The sequence below is a fragment of the Strigops habroptila genome, chromosome 11, assembly GCF_004027225.2.
Source record: "Strigops habroptila isolate Jane chromosome 11, bStrHab1.2.pri, whole genome shotgun sequence".
Classification (NCBI taxonomy): Eukaryota; Metazoa; Chordata; class Aves; order Psittaciformes; family Psittacidae; genus Strigops; species Strigops habroptila.
Genome location: NC_046360.1, coordinates 13155067 through 13180143, shown reverse-complemented (window position 1 = coordinate 13180143; position 25077 = coordinate 13155067). Strand labels below are relative to the sequence as shown.

Sequence of the window (25077 nt, the reverse complement as noted above, 5' to 3'; positions counted from 1 at the left end):
AATTTCCTTCTTTTATCATGCACATTGTGTACTGCTGAATTGTAAGATCACTTTGTGACCTTGCTTTTGCTGTAAGTGCAGTTCAAGTCAACAGATAAATGTAGCCTTTTGTTTCTGTATTTATTAAGGAGCCACCAGATGTGTGCTGGTGGCTTTATGCTACAAACCAGATTGCAGAGCACACTCAGGTGCTCAGCATCCAGTTACAAGCATCTCTTCTTTCCTCACCAGATGTGTAGACTTGGCCAGCACAAACCAATCTGCAAAGTGTTACGTGATGGGATTATGCGGGTGGGGAAGAGCGTGGCACAGAAGCTAACGGATGAGCTCGTCAGCGAATGGTTCAACCAGCCTTGGGGCACTGAGGAGTGTGACAATCATTCCAGACTCAAACTTTACGCGCAAGTTTGCCGGCATCACCTAGGTAAGGCTCCCTAGGTGGTGCTAGCAAGGCTGCTCTGGTTTCTGTAGGTGCTGTAGAGGTTATTTGTGGTAGGTGGAAATGGGGCTTTTTCTTAAGGTATAGATTATGATCAGTTCAAAAATAAAGTATTGTGAGGTTTTATCTTAGCTTCTTAATCCATGTTAAATTTGCCTGCCTGAAGTTTTATCTTAGCTTCTTAATCCATGTTAAATTTGCCTGCTTTCAAAGGTTTGTTGTTCAGCAATCGGGTGATCATGTCAGGGATCCAAAAGCCTTTATCAGTAAAGGCAGTTTGGTGTAAGATGTTTGTATGCCCCAAAGATGTTCCGCACAAGACTGAATGCATACATTGATGTGGTTTGTATGTATCAGCATGCTGGAGCTGGTGCCTTGAAGCGTAACGTGTATTTATCTAAGAGGCGAGTTCACTAAAACTCTGGAAAGGAGGAGTGAGTTAACACAGGTAAAGTAACAGCACCCTTGGTGACTGGGGCCTGGATCTGTGGTTGTAGGCACTTGGAACCACATCGCTCCAAAGGCCTGGTCTCCTCTGGACTTCCTATAGGCTTATTTCCATCCTGAAACAGTGAGCCTGTTTGAAAGATTAGTCTTTTGGTTTTGTTATGGCAACCTGCTATGTTTGTTCTGTTAGAACAGAACATCAGGTGTACTGGTTTGGTGAGGGAGGGTAGAATCTGAGTATATGGGAGGGTATAAATTTGCTAGGGGAGTATCAGAAAATAGGTCCTGGCTGAGCCTGGCTGAATTCCTGGACTGACATTGCTCCCAGATTTCAGCTGGGGAGAGACATGGCTGTTCCATTCCAGAGTGCATCCACAGGCAACTTAACTGTCTTGTGTTTGTAACGGAGAAATGGGATCTCAGCACAAGACACAGACCATCAGGAACGTCACTGGAAATACATTTGCTGAGACAGTGCTGGTCACTGCTGGCACACAGTGACCATGGCAGCAGCCACATAAAGGCTTCGTGCTTGAGCTGAAATGCGCAAACTATGTTTTTGTTTAAAAATAGCCAGGAACTTTTAAGTAGTTTCTTGAAAAGTGCTTCCTGCCTTTGCTCTGAACAAGGTGTGACAGTTCTGAAGCCTGCTTGCTGTGAGGACTGATGATCTGGTTTTGGACAGAAGTCTAAACAAACATGTGGGAGTTAGCTGGGCAGTTCGACAGCCTGCAGAATGCTCGTGCATCCTTACAGGAATGCTTGACAGAACAGGCTGGGACTCATCTATCTCAAATGACCCTGTGACTCATTCAGTTTGCTTTTAGTTTTAATTTCCCACATAACTGGAAGGGAGAAATTACTACAGCACTACTTTACATAAATACCCCAGGCTCACATGCAGAGGTGTAGCATGTGCAGGGCTGGTTGAGGAGCTGGGTGCTCAATTCACACCTGAGGCAGCTGGCAGGAGCAGTGTTGGGAACTTCCCCTGCTGGTGATTTACCACCTCTGAGAATAAACAAATAATAAATATTCATTTACTTACTTTTTATTCATTTATTACATTAAAATGATCACTGTGATATCTTTTCTTCTGATACTGAAGAGCAGAAATAACTATATTCAAGTTTGCCATTACTGTAGCTCAGGTAAAAAGAACGTCTGGATTTTGAGTCTGACCAAGTGACTCCGGTAGATTGCAAAGCTGAATGCTGTATAAAGCTGCTGTTATCACAACACAATCTAGCCAGAGATCATGATGTGTCAGTACCAACTGATTCGCAAAGCTCCACAAAGTGATTCCTGTTTTTAAAGACTTTTGATCGGTATCAGATGCTGAAGAGTGACGCCAAAGTAAATCCTTGTGATGGAGCTTATATTCATGTAGTGTTTGTATACTCTTAGAATATTCTAAAAGTGCAAAAAATAGTGTGTGACTTTATGGTTGATGCCATTCACTTTGATCTGACAGACTGCCATTCATCTCCTTTCTTCTTCATCTGCTATTTCAGCACCTTACTTAGCCACTCTGCAGCTTGACAGCAGCCTGTTGCTACCGCCCAAGTACCAAACCCCAGCGCCAGCAAGCCAGGCACCAACAGCACCAGGGAGCACTGGACCTGCCTCCTCAAACTCAGCTTGTCTCTCAGCTGCTGGGGCACCACCAACAGGCAACTCCTTTAACTCCACACCCAGTGGTGGGACCACTAGCCTTCCAGCAGGAAGTAGTTCATCCTCTGGATCCTCAGTGCCACAGCTGTCAGCATCTTCAGCAACACCCGGCGTTAACCAGATAACCACTACCTCTACTCCAGGGTTTAGTGGGAACATTGGGTCAGGGCAGAACACCAGCACTGGGGGAAACACAGCAGAGCGCTCGCAAGGAAGCACAGGTCCTGGAGGAGATGCAGAATCAGGTCAGAATGCACCACAGCAGCAACAGGAAGGACAGGAAGGGTAAGTGACTTCAGTGCTCAAATGACTCCAAGTATGTCTAATTAAATCCACTGTTCTCCTGGTTCCATACAACCTGTAATCTTTAAGCCTTATGTAGATCCTAGAAAGGACCCTCTGACACGTGCAGGGCTAGTGGCCAGATGTAAATGGAGCAGGGCCTGTTTTCATTTGTCCATAGCAGTTACTGATAGAGGGGAGCTAGAAAAAGCAAACCTCCCCTTTTGTGTAACAAGCAACAAAGCTTGATTCAAGTGCATGATCATGGTGTTGCTGTTGTGTTTGAGGGGCCTGGGGATGTCCCACCTGGTATTTGCAGTACAAGTAAAACACAAGGAGTCTCTGAGGCTCTGTGCCCTATCTGCTCACTTGGCCTCACTGGTCAGGTGCTGCAGGACCTCTCCCGTGGCGCTGAATGCCTCTCACATGGGCAGCACCATCATACCTCTAACAGCAACAGACACAAAATGCAATCCATGGCTTTGTTTCCATGTGCCTGCGTTGCAGGTGTTGCTTTCCAAGCAGGTGCACTGTCAGGTCAGGAAATGGGGTTATATTGCTGTTCCTTTAAAATAAACTGCAGCAGCACAACTCTTTTAAAGACTTCATTGTAAATAGTCCATTAAACATAAACATTAGGAAAATGTTTTTTAACATCTTCTGTAAGTAACTTCCTGAGTGAACATGTTTTTCATTACTCTTATAATAATGCATATTACTAATAGCCATGATATACGTTAGGGAGTTCCTGTATCTTAAGTGAAAAGCCCACATCCTGTTGTAGTTGGGGTTATCCTTCAGACATCTGTTGGCTGGCTCTGTGCAGAATAGCACTTGAGCCACTGCAGCATGGTTTCTGACAAAGGAAGTCTGAGCTGCTTGTGATCACTTACAGATGTTGAGCCTCCTACTCATGGTTAAGGCATGGAGGAGAATTTTACCAAGCAAAAAAGGCCAGTTGCTCCTTCCATTACCAATGGAACTTCACTGTAACTGAACAGGGGACTCGAGTCTCCATGAATGTTGCTTTGGCACTTCTCAGTTCTCAGTCCTTTCTCTCCCTCTTCCACTTGTCCTGAAAGAAAACCCTAAACAGCCCCAAAAACCATCATGCACATTACTGAAGGGAATAGTAGTCAGCTAATAATAGCCAACTTTTCCATGTTATTCAGACATAATCTATTCTGCTTGTATAAAATGAGAGTATGTTAGACTTTATGGTAGGTATCTTTAATGCATAATTAATAACTGGTGTTTTGGATTAAGAACTGCAGTGCGTACAAAGTCATCTCCCCTCAATCACTGTTGTATCATGTTTTGCTTCTGAACATAAGGATCACTTCATTCTCCCCCTTTTCCTCCTCTGCTCTGGCCTTGCACACCTTTACAGCAAAGAGTAATGAACAGTTGTAACTTGCTTTGACTCTAACATTATGTGTCCTTCCAGTGTTACTGAGAGGGAGAGGATCGGGATTCCCACCGAGCCGGAGTCTGCGGACAGCAACGCCTATCCTCCTGCTGTGGTCATCTACATGGTGGATCCTTTCACCTACACTGCAGATGAAGAATCTGCCTCAGCCAACTTCTGGCTGTTAAGTTTGATGAGATGCTACACAGAAATGTTGGATAACTTGCCTGAGAACATGAGGAATTCTTTCATTCTCCAGGTAATTCTACCTTCCTTTGTGTCTTCAAACTGGAAAGTCATTCTATCACAGCATGCTTTTGATAGCTACTCTGTACTGAAGATACAGAATGGAAGATAATATATAAATATATAAAATAGTATAGAAAATTCAGGTAATGTTTACAAATTATTTTGTTGACAGTACAAGTCTGTATATTAGAAAACCACCTGCTTTTTGTTTTGATGAGGAAATTAATGTAAGGCAGCCACGGTATCCTGCATCAAATCTCTTCCATGGTTCTAGCAATCATATATGCTGGAGAGGGATATTAGTTACTTAAGTTGCAACTTGGGTTGCCATTGCCAAAAATGCCCAGTTGCTCCTTTGATTACTTTGCATGTTGACTTGTTTGCTTTTGCTATGCTCTTGATTTATACTGTTTAATCCAAAAGAAATATGTGCAACCAGACATTTAGTGTATAATTTAAGCATTGTATTGTTGTTATCTGCTTCTTAAAAATAATTCACCATGTAACTTGGCATATAATAATAGTTACTTACTATGGAATTACTTAAGAATTGGATTTGTGTAGTCAGAAGCAGAGCTTGGCCTCTTGCCCAGACTGCCTGCGTTTTCCATGCCTCTTCGTCACAGTGGCTCAATAAAGAAGTGGGGGAAAAGGGGAGGCCAGAGATTGAGCCATGTGTGTACATGTGCAACACACACAAGAAGCAGCATGTGAATGATGGCTGTATGTCGTCTTCATGTATGTTCGACTTGGCTTAAACACATCTTAGTTTATAAGTTAAAAAAAAAAAGGAATTGGAAGTTGTTACCAGTGTCTCAAATTTGGCATGGAAAGTTTGTCATTTCTGGTAATCCTGACCTCATCATTCTCTAAAGTGATGGGAGAACCTGTCACCAAACTATTACAGGCTTGGGGATGATCTGAAAATCAGATTCACAACTTCATATTGTGGCAGATTGCAGGAATTCAATTGATTCAGACCTGAAGATGCAAAAAACCAAAATAGCCACTGATACTGCCACAGCTGAAGTATAAGGCCATGCAAACTGCAGGCAGAAACTATCTCAGTCTGTACAAGACAATTAACGTGCTTCCTAACTCAAAGTACTGCTTATTTCCTGGGCGCTTCCCCTTGGTTTGTCAAAATACGGGGCATTTTGCCAGTTTAAGTCAAAATCCTTGACATTTTTCTGCAAGTAAAGGTAACATGAGCTAGTCACAGTGTTCTCACAGCTGTGCCATAGTATACACACACAGAGTTATTCCAAAATAAACCAAACCCAAATGTTAACATATTTATTTCAACTCATACATAGTGAGGGAAAGCCCAGCTTCTGAAAGTCTTGCATAAAGAACTTGTCCTTAAAAACACACGGTCAAGTTTAGTAAGTACAATATGTGACCAAATTCCAATGGTTCAAGCAAGAAAGAGTAGTAAAACTTTTGTGATGTTTCAAGTTTTACAACTACTGAAAATATTTGTTAGAAGAATATGTGTGGGTCTCACAGCATTGGCTGCACCGTAAAGATCTTGTACTGATGGTTTCTGCTCCAAAGATCTCGCTGTTCAAAAGAAAAGACAACACACCCCATAAATCATAATAGAACTTTAATTCTACTCTCTGCCATGTCCTCTAGGGGTGACAGGGTGGTGCTGGTTGCCAGAGGACCAGCAAACAAGCCCTAATTCTAACCACAAGCTGTGGAAGCCAACCTGCCTGAGCGCAGAGTTCAGCCCACCCAGATGATGCAGCAGAGGGGCCTGCAAGTGCAGATGGGGATCAGATAAAGGATGTTTAAAATAATCAAAGGTGTTTGAATACAGGGACTTGGATTAAAAAAATTAAAATTCAAACCACTCCCAAGTTGGAGGATATTGCTTTTAAAAGCCACTGGTGGTTTCTTCTTGGGGTACGCTTTGATAAATGTTATACATGTAATTAATGATGTGCCCTTCCCAAAACGAAGGATGAATGAGAAAGTGTACTTCAGAAAAGTAACACTTGGCTGGATAAAACAGTCTGCTCCCTTTGTGGAGTTGAGGGGGTTTGTCATTCCATGATGATCATGTCACAGAAAGTGACACTCATTTGGAGTTTCTGCTCCGCTCTTTGTCAGCTACTACAGACGTATTATATACTCTGCAGTTACTCTTGTGCTGAAAGGAGACTCTTCCATTATATTGAGAGGTCAGAGTTTCAATTTTGAGAGATTTTACAGCCTTAAATACATCATCACAGTGGGAACTGCAGGTTTGTATCAAGGAACACAGTCACTGGCTGTTGTGGGTGCTCATGCGAGAGGGTGGTAGCCCTTCTAGGAAGCTACAGGTACTGTAGTGCAAATACACCACCCACAAAGTGCCGTGGTTGTTAAATGACTATCGAATGTGTGAGTCTGGCTTGATATTAATGAACAGCTCCTTGAAGACTTTCAGTCATGCTTTCTTGTTTCTATGACTTGTACAGATTGTGCCTTGCCAGTACATGCTGCAGACAATGAAGGATGAACAGGTTTTCTACATTCAGCACTTGAAGTCGCTGGCGTTTTCAGTGTACTGCCAATGCAGGAGGCCACTGCCCACCCAGATTCACATCAAGTCTCTCACAGGCTTTGGACCAGCTGCCAGCATCGAGATGACCCTCAAAAACCCAGAGGTTAGTACTGGAGTCAAGAAGTGAAAGTCTGTTAATAAACTGTAACCCCTTCTCTCCAGTATTACAAAAAGAGTAGAGAAAATACTTTTTGGAATATTTTTTCAAGGTGTAGAAGACAATGATAACATAAAAGGAGAAGGTAAGCTAGTACTAAATAGAAAATAATGAGAACAGTGGCAGACTACTCGCTTTCAAAACATTTTAAGCTTCTGGTTTTGAGTCAGTAAAAGGGTAAAAGTGTGGAATCAGATCCTGAGACACTGTGTTGTCTCAGTCTATAGTACTCCTACAAGAAAGTGTTTATGTCCAACCTGTATTTATATGCACATATATATGAAATAAGTTCCTGCGCCTAATTACAGATATTACATTAATTACCTGAGGTACTGGAGAATTCCCCCTCGTTCAGTGGGATTCTTATCTGCCATCTCTTTTTTAAACAGTAAATATTCAAGCCCTGTTTGTGGGTTTGCAGGCATTTCAAAGGAAGAGTAATCCATCGTAATTCCCATGGATGTTTTTCATTCTTTGAAAGATAAGGGTGACTGTTTTATTTAGATTTAATGGACCAACTAAACACTTAAACACTTACCTTGAGATAAAGACATGCTTGTTAGGATTTAAACCCCTCGATTCAGAACCATCATAAACCCAACCTATCAGCACATTTCATTACTCACGTAAAGCCCTAAGCTCTCACTGGGAATTCCTGAAAGAAGCATCACCTCAAGCATCTCCTCTTCACATTCTCTCCTCACCCTTCCCTCAAAAAGGTACCTGTTCAGCAGGATGGATTTTGCAGCAAGTTGAAGTCATACTTCAAGCTATTTAGGTGTAAGGGGAAGAGCAGTAAACTTGTAAGATGCCTGCAAGCATCTCCCTCCCTTTACTTAATGTTCTTGCACTGCTGCCAGGGGAGTGTGCTTGTGGAAAGTGACCTGAGCAGAAACAGGAGACCCCTTCATGTCTCTTAGGAAAACACCATAACTGACTTCTCCTCTAAGCAGATTAACTTGCACTTTGCATTTCATGTTTAATTTCCTTTTTGGAACAGTGTTTCCACAAGCAGCTTGCACTTAGCATACTTCATTAACCAGATCTCAACTTTCTCCATTGTCCATGTGTTGCTCTCGGTCTGCACCACACTTCCCAGCTTTGCCTCAAGAATTAAGAAACCCCCCTGGCCAGTTCTGAATTATTGAGCATGTCTGGTCAGGCCCATCATGGTTTTTCTTCAGAGGGGAGTTAAAAATCAAAGGTGGGTTTGCATCTTTGTGGAAGAAGACCCGGAGGTCCTGTTGGACAGATGAGTGTGGGACAGCAAGGTGTCCCTGCAGCAAAGAGCCCACAGCAGGCAGCTGCAGTAGGAAGGGTGCTGACAGAGAGCAAGGGACGTGAATGTTCTCCTCAGCACTGGTTAGGCCTCACCTGGGATGTACTGAGTCTGGTTCTGGGCTCCTCAGTACAAGAAACGTGGACATACCAGAGCAAATCCAGCAAAGGGCCACTAAGATGATGGAGGGACGGGAGCAGCTGACAACTGAGGGGATGCCAAGAGAGCTGCAGTGTCCTACCAGGAGGGCTCTGTGCACCTGGTGGGAAGGAGAGAAGATGATGGAGCCAGGCTCTGCTCACTGGTGTCCAGTGGTGGGACGAGAGGCAGTGGGCACACACTGACATACAAGAAATTCTGTTTAAATGAAGAAACACAAGAAAACTTATTCACTGTAGGGGTAATTGAGCACTGGACCTCATTGCCCAGGCAGGCTGAGCATCTCCATCACGGGAGTTTGGAGTGCATCAGGTTTAGCCAGCAGAAAGGGATTGTCTGTAAAAACCCTTTCCCACTCCCTCTCTTGACTGTGAATGCCTTGATTTCTCATTTCAGACTCCCATTTTCCTGTACTCTCTGACATCTGTGTTTGTGTGTTTCTTGCATTAAATAGTTATTGATCTACCTGCTGATGATTGTACTGACTTTCTTGCAGAGGCCCAGCCCAATCCAGCTGTACTCACCTCCATTCATACTGGCACCCATCAAAGACAAACAGACAGAGCTGGGAGAAACATTTGGAGAGGCCAGTCAGAAATACAACGTGCTCTTTGTGGGCTATTGTCTGTCTCACGATCAGCGTTGGCTTCTGGCATCCTGCACTGACCTCCATGGTGAACTGTTGGAAACCTGCATAGTTAATATTGATCTACCAAACAGGTAAAACCCTTCACTTTTTACATTACATCTGGGGCTATAGTTGTCATCCCTTACTCCTCAGTCTCTTGCACATCCCTTCTAATCATATTTCCTGCGGATGTAATCATGATAATGTTACAGTGGTAACATTTCAGTTGGCATTTTCATAACTAAAAACTGCAGAGGAAAAAAGATCCTGTGTTACACTTGTTTTACAAATGCTACCTGCAAATCTTACCTTCAAGAACAAGCAGTATGTTGCTCAGCATATTGCCATCTCTTGCCTGTCACTGCGGTAATAGTACTGACTGCAGGCACCTATTTTTTCTGCTGCTTGTTAGTAAAAGGTGAGTTGGGCACTCCCCAGGACTGTCAGGACTCCTGCGGAGGGCAAGCAGTGAAGTAATTCTGGAGAACAGAAATCTGAATATTGTCCTGGATTCAGTTCTTACTGTTGGGTTTGGGTTTTTGTCTTCCTCCACCTCCAGGTCAAGGAGGAGCAAGCTGTCTGCGCGGAAGATCGGGCTGCAGAAGCTGTGGGAGTGGTGTATTGGGATCGTGCAGATGACATCCCTGCCATGGAGAGTTGTCATCGGGCGGCTCGGCCGCCTGGGCCACGGGGAGCTGAAAGGTAGGAAGTGGCAGCACTGCCCCTTGTCCTGGCTTGCAATGGAGATGTGGCCCTAGTGCACAAGCTGAACGACTCACAGACCTGATCATGAGCCTTTCAAACCAGAACACTGAGAGTGATAATCCCACCCTTATTGCAGAAACAATTAGCTTCTTTCTGCACTGGGTCTGACATCTCTCCTCATGTCCTGTAAATGTTGTGTAGATTAACTAGAGCATGCACAACGTACTTCCAAGTGGGTTTTGTCGCATTAGGGAAAAGATCTGAACAGTAGTTATCCTGTCACAAAATAGAAACAGGGTTCAGTTCTGATTCCTAAACTGTCCCTATTGCCCTGTTTCACACCAGATCAGTACCTCCTCTAACTACAGGTAGAATGAAAGACCCATTCTCTAAGACACACATCCTCTTCAGGATGTGGCTGAGTGATGCAGGTAGCTCTTGGGAGACCAACAAACCCCATGGGGCAGGGCATGGAATACCTGGATTGCAGGGCCCTATGCTGCAAAGTGTTACTAATTCTTTACTATTTGCACCATTTGGTTCTATCATAATGTTTATTCCTTTCAGACTGGAGTATCCTCCTTGGGGAATGTTCCCTGCAGACAATCAGCAAACAACTGAAGGAGGTGTGCCGCATGTGCGGCATCTCGTCAGCAGACTCCCCTTCCATCCTCAGTGCCTGCCTCGTCGCCATGGAGCCACAGGGATCATTTGTCGTGATGCCAGGTAAGTTTCATCCAACTGCTTATTTACCATACTTTTCATAGAAGCACATTAATTCAGGGAGACTTTTGAATCCAACGAGAAGTCCTGGACTGGCATGGCTAAACAGGGTAGAAAATAGGTTGAGCTGGCAGAATTCCCCAAAATACCATGTAGAGGCACTATGCTGGGAGTGCAGCTTCCAGGGGCAAGGAGTACTGCATGTACTGCCCCTGTCAAAGCGATGGGTTCCTCCTGGAAGGGGTCATGTCTTTGGGGAGACCAGTCCCCGTCACCTGACTCTGATGATGCAGTCATCAGGCAAGGACAACTGTGGCCTCTGTAAGAGTCCACAGTGTGAAAGAGTAGGAGTGTGTGCAGATGGGATAAGGATAGACCCACTTGCCATTCCAGATGCTTCAAGTATTTACAGAGTTCTATTACAAGCAGCAGTCCACAGAACTGAGTTGAAATATATTCAAATTTTGGGGTTCCTTTTACTTATTTGTTGCATTATGTATGCACTTGCTTTTTAATGTACGTGGTGACTTATCCTTACAAACTACTCTGGGGTTTTTTAAGTTTAGAAATACAAGAACACTACCTGGAGCAGAATGAAGCAAGCTTGAACGTGACTCATCAAGTTGAATAATTTTCAAAGCAGAGATTTTGTAATGTGAGAAAATAGATGGCAAGTTTTGCTCTCCTCACGTCAACTGAAGTAGGGTGTATTTCATAATTACACAGACGTCTGTGTCAAAGTAAATTTCATTTGCTCATTTAACAGGGAAGTCTTTGGTTAAGGGCAGCAGAATGAAAGGGAAGGTGGGGCATCGTATGGGAATTCACACAGCTGAACATTATCTATACAACTTGTGATCTTGATTTCAAGCTCCTCTAGTAATTTATTTGTTTTAAGATAAGAACCCTCAAACGTGTATTAGCTTGCAGGCCCAGATTAGGTGCACAGAAATGTAACTGAATGCAGAGTACCTATTTTGAAGAGGGTGGAAATGAATGTCTCTGCTGTTGCTTCTGTTCTGGCAGATGCTGTCACCATGGGCTCGGTGTTTGGCCGGAGCACTGCGCTGAATCTGCAGTCATCTCAGCTGAACACCCCGCAGGACGCCTCCTGCACACACATCCTGGTTTTCCCAACCTCCGCTACTATCCAGGTAGCACCAGCAAATTACCCCAACGAGGATGGATTCAGCCCTACTAATGGTAAGTAAGCAGTGGCTTGTGTAAGAGGTGAGATACTCACCAGTGCTCCGTGGGCTATTGAGAACATAAGCAGAGTTGTACCAGTCATGAAGAAAAAGCCTGAGTGAACCAGTGTTCTCCCAGAGACCCCATAGCACCCAGTTCAAGTTGAAGAGAACACCCCTGTACTTTATAGTTACAGGACAAGGTTTTTTCTGAGGTCTGTTTTCGGGGAATTGTGCTGATTTATTCCATAAGGAATATGGATCAGTCAATGTGCAAAATGGCACAGACTTGAAAATGCTTTTTCTTCTTCTTGTGTCCTGATCAGGTCAACATGGGGTTTATAGCAGTGGTTCACTTCATGCCTGTTGTGTATGCAGCTTGTGCTTTAGAGTTTGAATCTTCTAAAGCAGGCAGAGCAGACCAACCTGAGAACTCTCAGTGTTAGCTTGTGCTTTTGCAAGGGTATGCAAGCCTGTAGTTTGTTTCAGCAAGACTCTGGGTACTACTTTATATCAAGTAAGTATTTTCCTAACTCTTTTGCCATAAATCCTTAAAAATCATTGTAAAATAATTTAAACCAAGAGTAACCACAAACATTTCCAGCAGAAGTATTTTGCGCAGAGGGAAGTTACAGTAGAGAGAGGAAGAAAGGCCCACTATTTTTAAGGAAAGAGTCTGCTTTGATCTGCTCCTGCTGGAATTCCAGTGGGCCTCACAGCAGGGAAGTTACCCCTCCCCGCACTGCAGCAGCTGTCCTCTGCAGGCCCCAGAGCCCTGCTGAGTGCTGTGCTGACAAATATTTAACCTGCATTAACCTGCCCTGGAGTGCTCCAGATGCTAATGAGCACCAGGGACCAGAGCTGGCGCTTCCAAAAGGGTGTTAGATTTAATTTTCTTAACTCTTTTCTACTTAATGGTTAAACCGCTTCCTATGCTATTAGCCATCTCATTTATGCTTTGGAGGCTAAGCAGAGCATGACATTAGTTCTGTCTTGTTTACTGAGGTTGTAGGACAGAAGTTAATGAACTTCAGTTAATTCATTGCTCTTGCAATGAATTGTTTCTCTTCAGAAGATTCAGAAAAACAACCACCTGCCCATTTCCACACTGGGCCTTCAGGTGAAATCAGTTCAACACACACGTGTCCTTTCCCCTTTTGTGCAGTGTGAATTCTTTTCCAAGAGAAGTGATTTCTCTATGTAGAAATGCAGAGCTCTTATCGAGGGCTCCTTGTGTCTTAGTATAAATTTGGCTGCAATTCTAATTAGTTCACATATGGCTCCCACTGTCCCTTTTGGTGTCCTGAAGTGTACTTCAAATGTCATTATACTGTTTAAATGCCTTTGCCTGCTGAGAAAACTGGATAAGGAAAAAAAACCCTATAAACCATATTGTGATGCTTGTAAGTTTTTGCTATGTTTTAATGTCTTAGCTTTCCATCGTGTAAATCACTCGTGGTATCATAACCAGTATTGCAAATGACTGAGATATGGAATGTGCTTCTCACAGAATGCAAACGCGTTTTCACTGTATCCTTATGTCTTCCCACATATTAACTTAAACCAAATAAAACCAGCAGATGATGCTAATACAACTGTATTTAATTCCTGAGATGAATGTAAAACACTAAAAGCTGCATTGTAGGAAATCCTGGTGCAGTATCTGAAATAATCATGGAAGTTCCTAGCCCATGAGCAGGGAGCAGGGGCCTTGCTGCTCTAATGGATCCTGTGAGCAATGTCCCTGAATATGCTGGGATTGCTCCAGGATACTTGGAGCAAAGTGCCAAAGCCTGAAGAGCAGCACGTGCTGGGAATAGCACACCTCGCTTTGTTTGGTGGATGTCAAGTGCGTAGTGAATGGATTTCTGAGACCAGCTGCAGAGAGGGGTCATTTTGTCTGTTGTGAAGATCCATTTGGATTCGATGAAGCTGCTGTGCCAGAATTTCTGTTCATTCTGACCATTGTTCAAATTCATTATTCTAATAGATGTCTGCCACCTTTTCCTCTCAAGTGTGTGTGGTTGCAGTGAAAGGTACTGGGGAGGATTGAACAGTCAAGTGTTTGTCTCTGCTTCCATCTGTCTCAGGAGAATGTTGAAATAGTATGACAATAAATTAAAGGGAGTGCTAATAAATCCTAAAAATCTCTTGACAAAAATGAATGCAGCAGCACGTTGGAAATAATTTCTTTTTCTTTTCCTTTCCAGATGACATGTTTGACCTCCCATTCCCAGATGACATGGACAATGACATTAGAATTTTAATAACAGGGAATCTTCACTCTTCACCAAATTCCTCCCCAGTTCCTTCCCCTGGATCACCATCTGGCATTGGAGTGGGATCTCACTTCCAGCACAGTAGGGTAAGGCTGGAGCACTTTAAGGCACAGGCTACTGGAAATAAAAGGCAAAAAAAGACCCAAATCCTTCAACAGAACCTTTTTTTCCTGTAGATTCTCGAACATAATTAGGTCAGTAGCAGCGAAAATTACTGGTACTATTGAAGGTGGTGGTTAAATACTGTTGTAGAAGATGCCTCTGCCTTGACTCTTTACATCTCTGAAGTTAATTGTTAGTGTAAAGATAATTGAGAGCAAGAGAGGAGAGAGCAGCTTTATTTTTGTGTGGCCCTGTGTGAATCTGTGCTCATCCAAGTGTTTTTCTGGAAACTCACCTGGAATGTCCCTGGCACAAAGTGACAAGTCTCTGAGAGAAAGGCAGATGACAGCTCTGTTCACGGGAATTTCTAGGGGTGCAGAATGGAGCTAATTCTGGTAGCAATAACTCTTGCCCATAGGGACTCCCCAGGTGCTGTGGGTGCTTATGCAAATGTTGTTTGCTCAGTAGAACTTAGCCCAGAGCACACAGTGCTTGTAAGTTACTTCTGTTTGAAGTGGCTTTTGTAAAGTTGGTTCCAACACCAGAGATTACTTAAAATGCACATTCTTTTGGCTAATTCAAGGTATTTTTTTGAATCAGCTTTAGCACACTTTGGATCATGTTTGATGGAACTCTTTTACTCATCTTCGTAATTGCGAGTGAGACGTAGCTCTACTCTTCAAATGGTTTCCATCACAAGTGTGGAGAAGTATGATGCTTCAGAATTCCCTGTGGAGAAGTTTTATTCTAGAAATAGTACATTTAAGGCAGTAGCATCTTGCTTCTTTACTAAATGATACAGTATTTTATTAAAGAAACAGGCTGACTTGAATACAGGAAACAGATAACCCTGTGCATTTAAAAGTTATCTATAAATCTGTACAATGTACGTAACTGGATCTTGTGACTGTCACTGGTGGCTTTAACTGTAAATCTGCTATGAAAGGAAGTACCAGATAGCTATTACAGGAGGTATTCCTACAGCTGAGCTGTGTGATGCTTCATTCAGCCTCTCTAGCACAGCACTGCGTTTTTCTAAATGTAAGAAAGATCTGAAGAAAAGAATTCTCACTCCCTGAAAAGGACTAGCTAAATGGAGTTAGTTCCCCACCTGGAAGGAAAAAGTCCTCAGCCAGAGTGCTTCAGTGGTCACCTTAATACAGTCTGAGAGTGAAAAATTCCTTCTGCCTCAGCCACAGAAATCCTAATACCATATTTTGTGATCTTAATACACAACCACCTTTCCTTCTGTTGATACTTCAGCCCACTTTTTAAAGGCTGCACAATTGCACCTTGCTGTTACTTGGTTATTTCAAACTGGTATGTGGCAAATTAAAAGTTCTAAATGCTGTTACTAAAGCCTCCAGCCAGAAATCACAATTCATCACTCATTACAACTTCTCTCTCTCTCATTGAGTTCATTCAACCATCTCTGTTCTGTACCACTTTCAGGGATGTGTTTACAGAACTTACTCTCTGTGGAACTCCATCCAAGTAGCTTTAAGAGCAGCACTGGAAGGTTAATGGCCAAAGAGCTTAGAGGCCTGGACAAGCCATTTCTAGATGAACCTGTCAGAGTAATTCAGTTTAACCATTAACAAGGGCCTGGTAATTGCTGTGTAATTTTTGGGTGTACAAACGCAGCAGCGTGTGATCATTACCTCGTGGGTCGGGGAAGGTCGCGCCTCCGTCCATGTAACCCGTAATTGATTGCTGCGGTTCAGCGCTGCGCGTCCGCAATGCTCAGCAGGCACTTGGCTGCCTGGCTCCTGAGCCAGCTGAGCTGCAGCCTCCCCTGGCTTTATGGGCTCTTCAGCTGTCTTGGATTGCTGGTCAATGTATTGCTGCTGGAGAAGGACCTGCTTGAAGGACTAGCAGCAAAGGCGTGGTTAAGCCAGTTTTTGTATAGTGGAGTCTTTTAACCTTTTGACTTAGAAGATGTTTATGGGTTAAAGAAGCTGCTATCCCAGTTCTTCTGAGATAAGTTACAAGCTAAAATAGTTCACAGGCATCTTTTCGGCTTTTCCTCTGTGAATCATAGAACAGTTTGGGTTGGAAAGGACCTTAAGATCATCTAGTTCCAACCCCCCTGCCATGGGCAGGGATGCCTCACACTAGACCATGTCACCCAAGGCTCTGTCCAACCTGGCCTTGAACACTGTCAGGGACGGAGCAAAATAATGGTTTCCAAAAGAACCCCAAATGTGTTTAAAATAGGGATGTCCTCTAGAATGGAACAGCAGAACACCCCTTCTGATAGCTGAGGAGACCCTGGCAGCTTTGGTGCTGTGGTTCAGGATAGATGAGGCTGTGTGCAGATGCACACGGGATGGGGTAAACAGGCTCACAGCAACACGGGTTGCTACCCAACAGCCATGGGTATGGAAGGTTCAGGTAGGTTTTACTCCAGAAATAAAATCACAAACATACATATTCTATGATTCTGTGCTGATAGGCAGCAACTCAAAGTGATTAATTTAGTTTTACAGCTGGTCTCTTGTTGTTTAACCCTCTCTAAATAATGTTTTGTTGAATAATGAGAATATGAGTAACAAATACTGCAAAAAATACAGTACATAAATGACTGAGTGATGTAAGCTGAAAAGCAGGACAGTTGCTTCCTTTCCCCCCACGTTTCCCCAGCTCTGTAGTACAAATAAAACCAAAGCACAGCATTTTGAGTCCACATCAAGGAGTAGCAAGTGTAGCCTGTTTTTATTAAGCTCTTGATATAAGTAACTGAAAAAGCTAACACGACCAAACTTACATAGATGCAGACACTCTCTGTTCTTCTGTATTTGAGTATGTAACACATCCTTCCACAAGTTGAGATCAGGAAGACCTTAAGGGATTCTGGAACATAAGCCTGGAGAGCCCACCTACAGGGGAAACAGGAAGGGATTAGACAACTTTGACTAAGATTCATGAATGACTAAAGGACAGCTCATTAATAACAGAACAGAACGGAGTTAAATACTGAGTAATTAGTAAACAAAATTGATGTTATTGGAGTGAGATGTAGAGCATGGGATAACAACCTGCCTTCTTCCCAACTCTTCTTTCAGAGCCAAGGGGAACGTCTCCTTTCCAGAGAAGCCCCTGAAGAACTGAAGCAGCAGCCTCTTGCTCTTGGATACTTCGTATCAACTGCCAAAGCTGAGAATCTTCCGCAGTGGTTCTGGTCATCCTGTCCTCAGGCCCAAAACCAGTGTCCCCTCTTCCTGAAGGTCTGTCTTGGTATCCTTTCACAGGGGAAGGAGAAGTAGAATTCCACTAGTATGCTATGAATTTTCTTTCAAAATGCTGGCTTTGCATGTTACCACAGCTGTGACAGCTCTGGAAATGGAAATGCAATTTTAGGTTCGAATTTACTTGGGCTGTTAAAACATAATTCTCTGTTGTTAAAGGCCCTTACCTGACAGTGGAATAGTTTGGCAGCTTCTAAATACAGAATCCTCAAAGCTGTGTCTGGTACTACAGGGGTGTCCCAGTTTTCATTTTCAGTCAGCCTAAGACAGGAGGGACATTCCTTCTCTTCTGCCATAACCCAGTTGTGACACAAAGTGAGCAGCACCTCCAGACAGAGCATTTACTCTACATTTCTATTTCCTTAGTTGTAAAAGTTGCACAGTGGAGTCTGTAGTGTCAGAGGGAAGCCAATACCCTCCGTTGCAGAAATGCAAGTGCTTGTGAGATGTATAGGGCAGAACTGGTTCAACTACTAGAGAGTCACTGATCCCTCCAGAGTGTTATGGAGCTTCTTATTTGAATGAATCCAAAAAATGAACTAGTGAGCATGGAAAGAAGGTGAAAAACCTGCCTTGAATAGCATCACATAGCTATTAGAGCAAACAACATGTAGAATAATAAAGTTAGCACCAGTTTACACATTCCCAACGTAACAAATACTGAACATTTTTGTGAGTCTCTTAAGTAAATTCCCTCATCCAGGTCTCTGAGGCAGGCAGCAGGGTGAAGGTGTCAGTGTTTCTCAATTCTTTCCTCATGCAAAAAAAGCAGTGTTGGGACTGATGTTAACAACGACTTGCAGTTGGCATGGCAGGCTGCACAGCACCTCCACCAGCAAATACTGACCCTTACTCCTTACTCTGCTCTTCAGGGATAGATTTCCCTGTGTGCTTTTCCTTCAACTGACAGAACAGAGATCTCAGAATAATACAAAAATAAGCCACCATGGTTTTGGAGCTAGAGATGAGTTTTATGCTAAACTGAAAACTACCTTTTTTTGTGAATGAGTAATCCAAAGAGCGTGTTTCAGTTCCAGCAGCAGAACAGTCAGCAGAGCTCCAGGCAATGTTATGAATTCCTCTGAAAGCTTGTACTGCATTTGCACCTGAGAGCAGGAGCCACCACCCTTCCCTGCCCCACCACCCCAGCCCAGCGCAATTGGGCTCTCAGATCTAGGCTGAATTACACATTTAATGTGGCTGGGAATGTGCTGGTTTGGTTTGGACAGTTTTTAGTAAAGCAAGGGGCTGGATTCCTGCAGTAACTTGTGCAGCAGGCAGGGAGCAGGGGTCTGTCTCTGTTACACTGCACAGTGCTGCAGTCAGGAAACTTGCACAGCATGGGAGGCATAGAGATTGAAGGCATCTTCGATTTGGATGAAGTATTTTTGAGCTGAAGTATTTCACCCCTAATGCGTGTGCCATAATTGGAGGAGTATAAAAGAGGTTGTGCCTTGGCAGGCTGTGTGGCGTATCGGGCTGCCTACTGAAAGGCTTACATGGTTGCTCTATCCCCAGCACGAGATCAATAAGAAATCCCTTTCCTGCTCCTGTGTAAACTAGTGCAGGAGCCCTGCTCCAGCAGAAGGGGAAGGCAGGCAGGAAGTGTGCCAGCAGAGAGCAAAGGCAGCACTGTGTGATCTGGACGGACACCCACCTCCACAGGGTCCTCTGTCATGGGCTCCTGCTGGGGAGTTTTTAGACCCAGGATGGTTTGTCACTGTAGTACCAAAAGAACCCCTGACACTTCCCAAGTGTTTCCCCTCATCACTTGTCCCCTGGCTAACATCTATAGCAGAATTCAGTGTTCTTTTTTCAAGATCCTTGATTCTAGTCAGAAAGAGAAGTGAGTTTATTCAAAAATCTAGTCGTTATGGAAGCTGGAAATACACATGGTCACGGTTGGGTCAACATAGAATTGCCAACTTGCCACAGTGTCCTGAGACAATTCGGAATGTGTTTGTTCAGTGTGAATCTTTAGAAGCACTTGCTGTATGAAGAGTTAACTTGTGCTCTTTTCCTCTACACAGGCCTCACTACATCACCATATCTCTGTAGCGCAGACAGATGAGCTTCTACCTGCCAGAAATTCTCAGCGAGTTCCTCACCCCCTTGACTCTAAAACTACATCAGATGTCTTGAGGTAACGCCTCTTGGGGTTTGCATTTCCTCCCTAAGGTTCTGGGGACTGAGCTCTGGAATTCCGGAGGGACCTTTTCATCTCCCACAGTGTTCTGTTCACTGGGTGGGCTAATCTGGCCTGTGCCAGTCATTATTTTTACTCACCAAACCAAACTGACTTACAAAAGGAGATAAAAGCACTTTTCTGATACCAGTATCTTAGGAATTGGGATAGGAAGGAGATATTCTTCCTGAATTAACACAGGGTTGTGATTGCCTCCATCCCACCTCTTGGGGACTGAAAGATCTCTTTTATGAGGCAGCAGGCAGGGTGGAACACTCCAGGGAGCAAACGTGTGCTTGACTAAGAAATGAGCAGCAAAATGTGTGATCAAATGCTGGCACAGGTTGCCCAGAGAGGCTGTGGAGCCTCTGCCCTTAGAGGTGTTCAAAACTAAGGCTTTGAAGATGGTGGGATTTGAACCTCTGTAATTCCATAATCTCAGCTATATGCTGGGGAGGGCCTACATTTGAATAGCTTGGTTCAAGTTCACACATCTTTAACCTAAAAATTCCTACTTCCCATTCTCCCCTTTTCAGGGAGTTTCCTCCTGCACCAGCCCCGCCAGCATTAGGACAGCCAGGCAGTCCACAGGACTCTGTCTCTGGGAGAAACCAGAGACACCTCCAAGAAAATCACCTAGAGAAGACAAGAGGGAAAGAAGTAAATGATTTCTGTTTCATGTCTCTGTGTTTCTCTCTGCAGGTTCGTTTTGGAGCAGTACAATGCACTGTCCTGGCTTACGTGTAACCCTGCCACTCAGGATCGCAGCTCCTGCCTTCCTGTCCACTTCGTGGTGCTCACTCAGTTGTACAACGCCATCATGAATATACTCTAATAGACAGAAAAGCACTTGTTCTTCTGGCTTCTTCTCCCCTCGACCTGAGAAACGTGCCACAATCTGCAAAGATCCCGATTTTGCTTCTCTTCAGACCAGTCCTGTGCTGTGCTTCTGTTCCTCCGAGAGCACATGTGAATTCTGCAGTGTTCAAAACTCAACTACCCATTAACATCTCTGGCAGCTTCAGTCCAAAATCTGGGAACATCCACGAACAGTGAACACAAAGTAACCTCAAGCCAGTGTTAGTTTGGTGGCCCAGTAACTACTGGTCAGTGTGATGATTTTTTTTAATACTTTATTTTTTTAAGGAAGACTCACAGTATCTTTTTGCATTAGGAACTCTGAGAAACAACCGAGAGCAGTTTCAGCCCTGCAAGTAAAAATACCTGGTAGTGACCAGTTCGGGTTGTCCACAACTTGTTTTGTTGTTTGATCATCGTCAACTGGGACTTTGCAGGAGGCAAAAAACAAAAACCACCAAACCAAACCCCACACCGTTGTAGTCTCGTATAAATATTGGAGTTTTCTGTCTACCTGGAGTTCCTGTCAGAGTGGATTGGGATGAATGCATGCATTTGTTACCTGTCCATGTAGATATGAATGGTCTGGAGATACTTTATTTATTTTGAGGTTTGGGGAGGGGAGGGATTTAAATTATAAAGGACCAGGAACAGTCAAATCTCTTCAAAATCCAGCTCCGTTCCACTGTAGGGTTATTTATCTACAGACCTCTCACTCTTCTGACCTAGAAATCAAACCTGAAGCTCGTCACAAGCCGAGCTGGGCAGGGACACGCAGGCTGGGAAGGGCACTCTTGTGTTCTAAGGACTTGTTACCTGCACTCAGCCTGCTTAAAGCACGAGCCGGCCAGTGTTCAATGAAGGATAACACTACCTAATGGCAGAGAGTGAGTGAGTGAGTGAGAGGTAGGGAGGAAAAATACTTTAAAGCCCGCTGTGAGGGCCCACGGAAAGTGGTAAATGAATCTATTGTAGAGCTATGATTGAAATATATTTCCAGTAAATTTAGTGATGTTAGAAAACTATTTACTGAGACCCAAGTCGCCCTTGAACTGGGGCAGACTCGTCCATGTACATATCCAAAAAAGATGGTTTTTGTTTACACGAAATCAGTTCCAAATCTGGTGTATTTTTTCTGACTATAGGAATATTATTTCAAAGAAATAATTTTTAAAAATTATATCATTAAATTAGTACTTGAAGTTCTACCACTGTGGTGGCAAAGTGACTTTGTTTAGGAAAATGATTGCCATTGTAAAGGTTAATGGCTAATTGAAGTATTTTTATGACTCCTTCATTCCAGGCTTCAAGGGGTTTCTATTTAAACTCCGTTTTCTAATGTTTGTTGTTGCACTGTGCAGCGGGCAGGGGCTGCCTCAGGAGGGGTCGGGCACTTTGATCAGGCTCTGTGACCTTGGTGTCTATCTGTGGAGAAAAACCCACCAATTTTAAAGTTCTTCCAAAAGACTTTCATGTTCTGGTTAAAAAAAAAAAAAAAAAAAAAAAGGAAAATCTATGATTTTAAAAAGTATTTTTCTTGAGATAATGTAACATTTAAAGCAAATTATATAAAAGAAAAAAAAAAAAAGGCTTGTGTAATGAGAAGGTGGAGGCAGAGACGTGACCTGTAAATGGATGATTTTGTTCTCTGCGCCACCCCTCCCACGTGGGTATCCTCTTTGCAATGTATAGGTGAAAAAAAAAAACCTGATAGCAAACCATTTGTATCTAATGTGTACAGTGTAAAATTGACTTTAAAAATATTGCAGGACTATTTTTTCTTAATCAGAAAAGAAAATTCTCAAGGCCTTTTGAAGAGCATAAAAAGATGAAGATTGTAAACTTGTATAAACAGATTTAACTTGGGGAGGACGAACTGTAAAGTAGCCATTTGTAATCTTTTACCATTTGGGGGTTCTTTGTTCCCAGGATTCATCTGAACTTTGGATTATTCTTATTTTTGGTTATTCTTTTTAACGGGGCCGTTTTTATCCAGGGGTGTTTCTGCCCCAGAAACCTGGTTCTAAGCAAAAATGCAAACTCGAGCAAGGGCAGCGAGAGGAGAAGTTTTCATCCGGTGTCTTTTTATTTAATTTTTTTAAGTTAAGAGAAGCTGGTGACATATTTATACGTTTTTGTGCAAAAGAAATGAATGGCAATAGATTTTAAAGAAGAAAAAAAAAAAACCCTTATGTACTTCAGTGTGAAAAGTTCTGTATAATATTTCCCTTAAATATGCATTATTTTCCTTGTGAGTTTTTTACTGACTTCAGCTGAAATGTAAAGCCCCGGCTTTCCTACAGAGTGCAGAAAGGTATTTTATTTTCCTGGTTTTCTTTCTACCTTTGGAAATTCCTGCCTAAATCCGAGTTATTATAACTATTATTATTACAGTTGTTTGAGCTACCGGGCGGGGGGGGGCCAGCATGCTTGGATGTATATTTCAGAACCTTTTTTAAATGTAAAAGCTGTACATTTCGGGGGAGTTCTGAATTTCTCTCTCTTTATTTTGGTTTCGGTTTGGGTTTTTGGTTGGTTTTTTTTTTCCTCGGAGCATTTTGCAGTGAAGCTTCTTTTCTATCCAGGCGCCAATTTGAAAGAAAACAGCAAAAAAAAAAATGTGAAGTTCATTTTAAATCTACAGTTATCGCTGGTACAATACACTAAAAACAGACTTTGATAAAAAGAAACAATAATAATAAAGACCTCCATTTTAAATGTCATTCATATATACCTTGTGGATGAGAGCTATATACTTTTACACACTTTTTTAGATGAATAAATTATTGAATTACTGAAGCTCTTGGTGGAGTTTTCTTCTTCCGAGGATTTGCTTTAACTCTCAAGTTCTTGCAGCGCAGGTTCCATGTGGGTACGAATGGAACCAGAATTCATTTAAAGGCTCTTTAATAGTCATTTACTTTGGAGTCAGGCGCTGCTGCCCTCCCTGAACTAACCTGGTTCCTGCCTTCTCCATGTGCTGCCTGCTGGGAAAGCCACAGCTTCGTCAGACCCCCTTTCAGAGCAATAAGGCTCATGGCAATGTGGGAACGGTCACGCTGCAACAGGACTTTCCAGTGGAAGTTAAAGCAAAATAGAACAGTCACTACTTAAAATCATGTTTGTTGTGAGAGATTCGGTGCCACCGATGGAACTGCTGAGGTGAACAGTTAGAATTCTGCTCAGAGGGATGGGTGGAAGCAACCTGGGGTACTCTGGTGCCGCAATGGTCCTCACAGAGCTTCCCAGTCACGGCTGAGAGCTCTCTGCCTGCAGCAGGTAGGTGGTTAGGGGAGATCTCAGGGGTGGATCAGTCCCTCTGCAGCAGCGTGACAGACACAACCGCAGTGCATTGGCCCCAGATTAAAGAGGAACATGAAACCAGATCTGCTGCTTTGGGCTGCTCAGAGGAGCTGCAGAACCCCCACCCTGGACAAGCTGAAGACTTTCCTGGACACATCCTTGATCAGCTTGATTGAATCCTACCTGCTTTGAGCCAGGGCGCTTCAAACAGAGACATTCTGCATGTAGCAGGTTCATTTCTAAACACAGATGTGCAAGAAAGTGATAAACAGCCAGACCCCAGGACCTTTCCCCGTGTTAGACCTTAACGAGACCTGAGGTCCAATTTGCATTCTTCTCCCATAGGAATAGTTTAGACAAAACTTAGGATCTTCAGATAATACACAATATTCTGTGCTTAAAGCATTGACAGATCTGTGACCTCCCTATTTTAAATACCCTAAGCCTTGCTTTACTCTTAAACAAGCAAAACCAACAGCAAACTACAACCATCCTTTCTCCCCAGGTGTAACTGCTCCATCAGCCCTGACTAACCTGTGCCTCTGCTGGGAGCCTTCCATTGTCAGTGGTGGTGATGGCCAACATGAGGTGAGAGTTTCTGCAGACCCCAACTGCTCTCAGAACCAATGGCTGGAGGTGGCTCCTTGCAGAGGGCACCAAAAGATCTCCTTGGCTACGAAGAGATGGAGCCTGCACTTGAATCCAGTCACAGCTCCTCAGACTCTATCAAGGAATTGCCACTCAGTTTCGTGGCTGCTTTACTGGGGGTTTGGTTTCCTCAGTAGCTGTAATTTCCACTTGGTGTCTCACAGTCCTAAATTTAGTTATAAAAATAGTCTTTCTGCCTTTACCTTTTTTTAATCTTTCAAGCTTTTATCTTTATTTCACTTTACTATTGATAGATGTGTAATAAATGACACGGTAGAATTAACTTGTGCAAGGTCTCACAGCATAGTTCCACTTCAGCCTTCCATTGAGTGCTCTAAGTGCATGGAATTACTGCAGAGCAGGATTTTCACATGAAGAGCACTTTGTGGCTAATTCATTGGCTTTAAAGACAAAAACTACCAATTAAATATTCTGTTCCATGAGGACTGTAAAGACAAATTGAATGAAAACACTAAAATCTCAGTTGATGTGTAATGATAACGTGTAATACTTGACGCGTGGGTACAGTGCTGTGGTCTCTTACTACCTATGAAGAAGGAGGT

At 43.3% G+C, this 25077-nt stretch overlaps 1 protein-coding gene across 2 annotated transcripts in view; it reads left to right on the top strand.

Annotated features, from left to right (window-relative positions):
* The window catches only part of MED13L (mediator complex subunit 13L), a 184666-nt gene extending 161304 nt beyond the window's left edge, over positions 1 to 23362 (top strand). The window contains exons 20-31 of one of the 2 annotated variants that reach the window (XM_030501971.1): positions 232 to 424; positions 2401 to 2845; positions 4290 to 4509; positions 6968 to 7156; positions 9145 to 9368; positions 9836 to 9978; positions 10549 to 10707; positions 11731 to 11907; positions 14102 to 14256; positions 17338 to 17499; positions 19551 to 19663; positions 20408 to 23362. In XM_030501971.1, the coding sequence (XP_030357831.1) occupies positions 232 to 424; positions 2401 to 2845; positions 4290 to 4509; positions 6968 to 7156; positions 9145 to 9368; positions 9836 to 9978; positions 10549 to 10707; positions 11731 to 11907; positions 14102 to 14256; positions 17338 to 17499; positions 19551 to 19663; positions 20408 to 20540 (2313 nt within the window). In that variant the 3' untranslated portion in view covers positions 20541 to 23362. The remainder of the gene's footprint in view (positions 1 to 231; positions 425 to 2400; positions 2846 to 4289; positions 4510 to 6967; positions 7157 to 9144; positions 9369 to 9835; positions 9979 to 10548; positions 10708 to 11730; positions 11908 to 14101; positions 14257 to 17337; positions 17500 to 19550; positions 19664 to 20407) is intronic. The other variant, XM_030501972.1, reaches the window with a different exon arrangement.
* The last annotated feature ends 1715 nt before the right edge of the window (positions 23363 to 25077 follow it).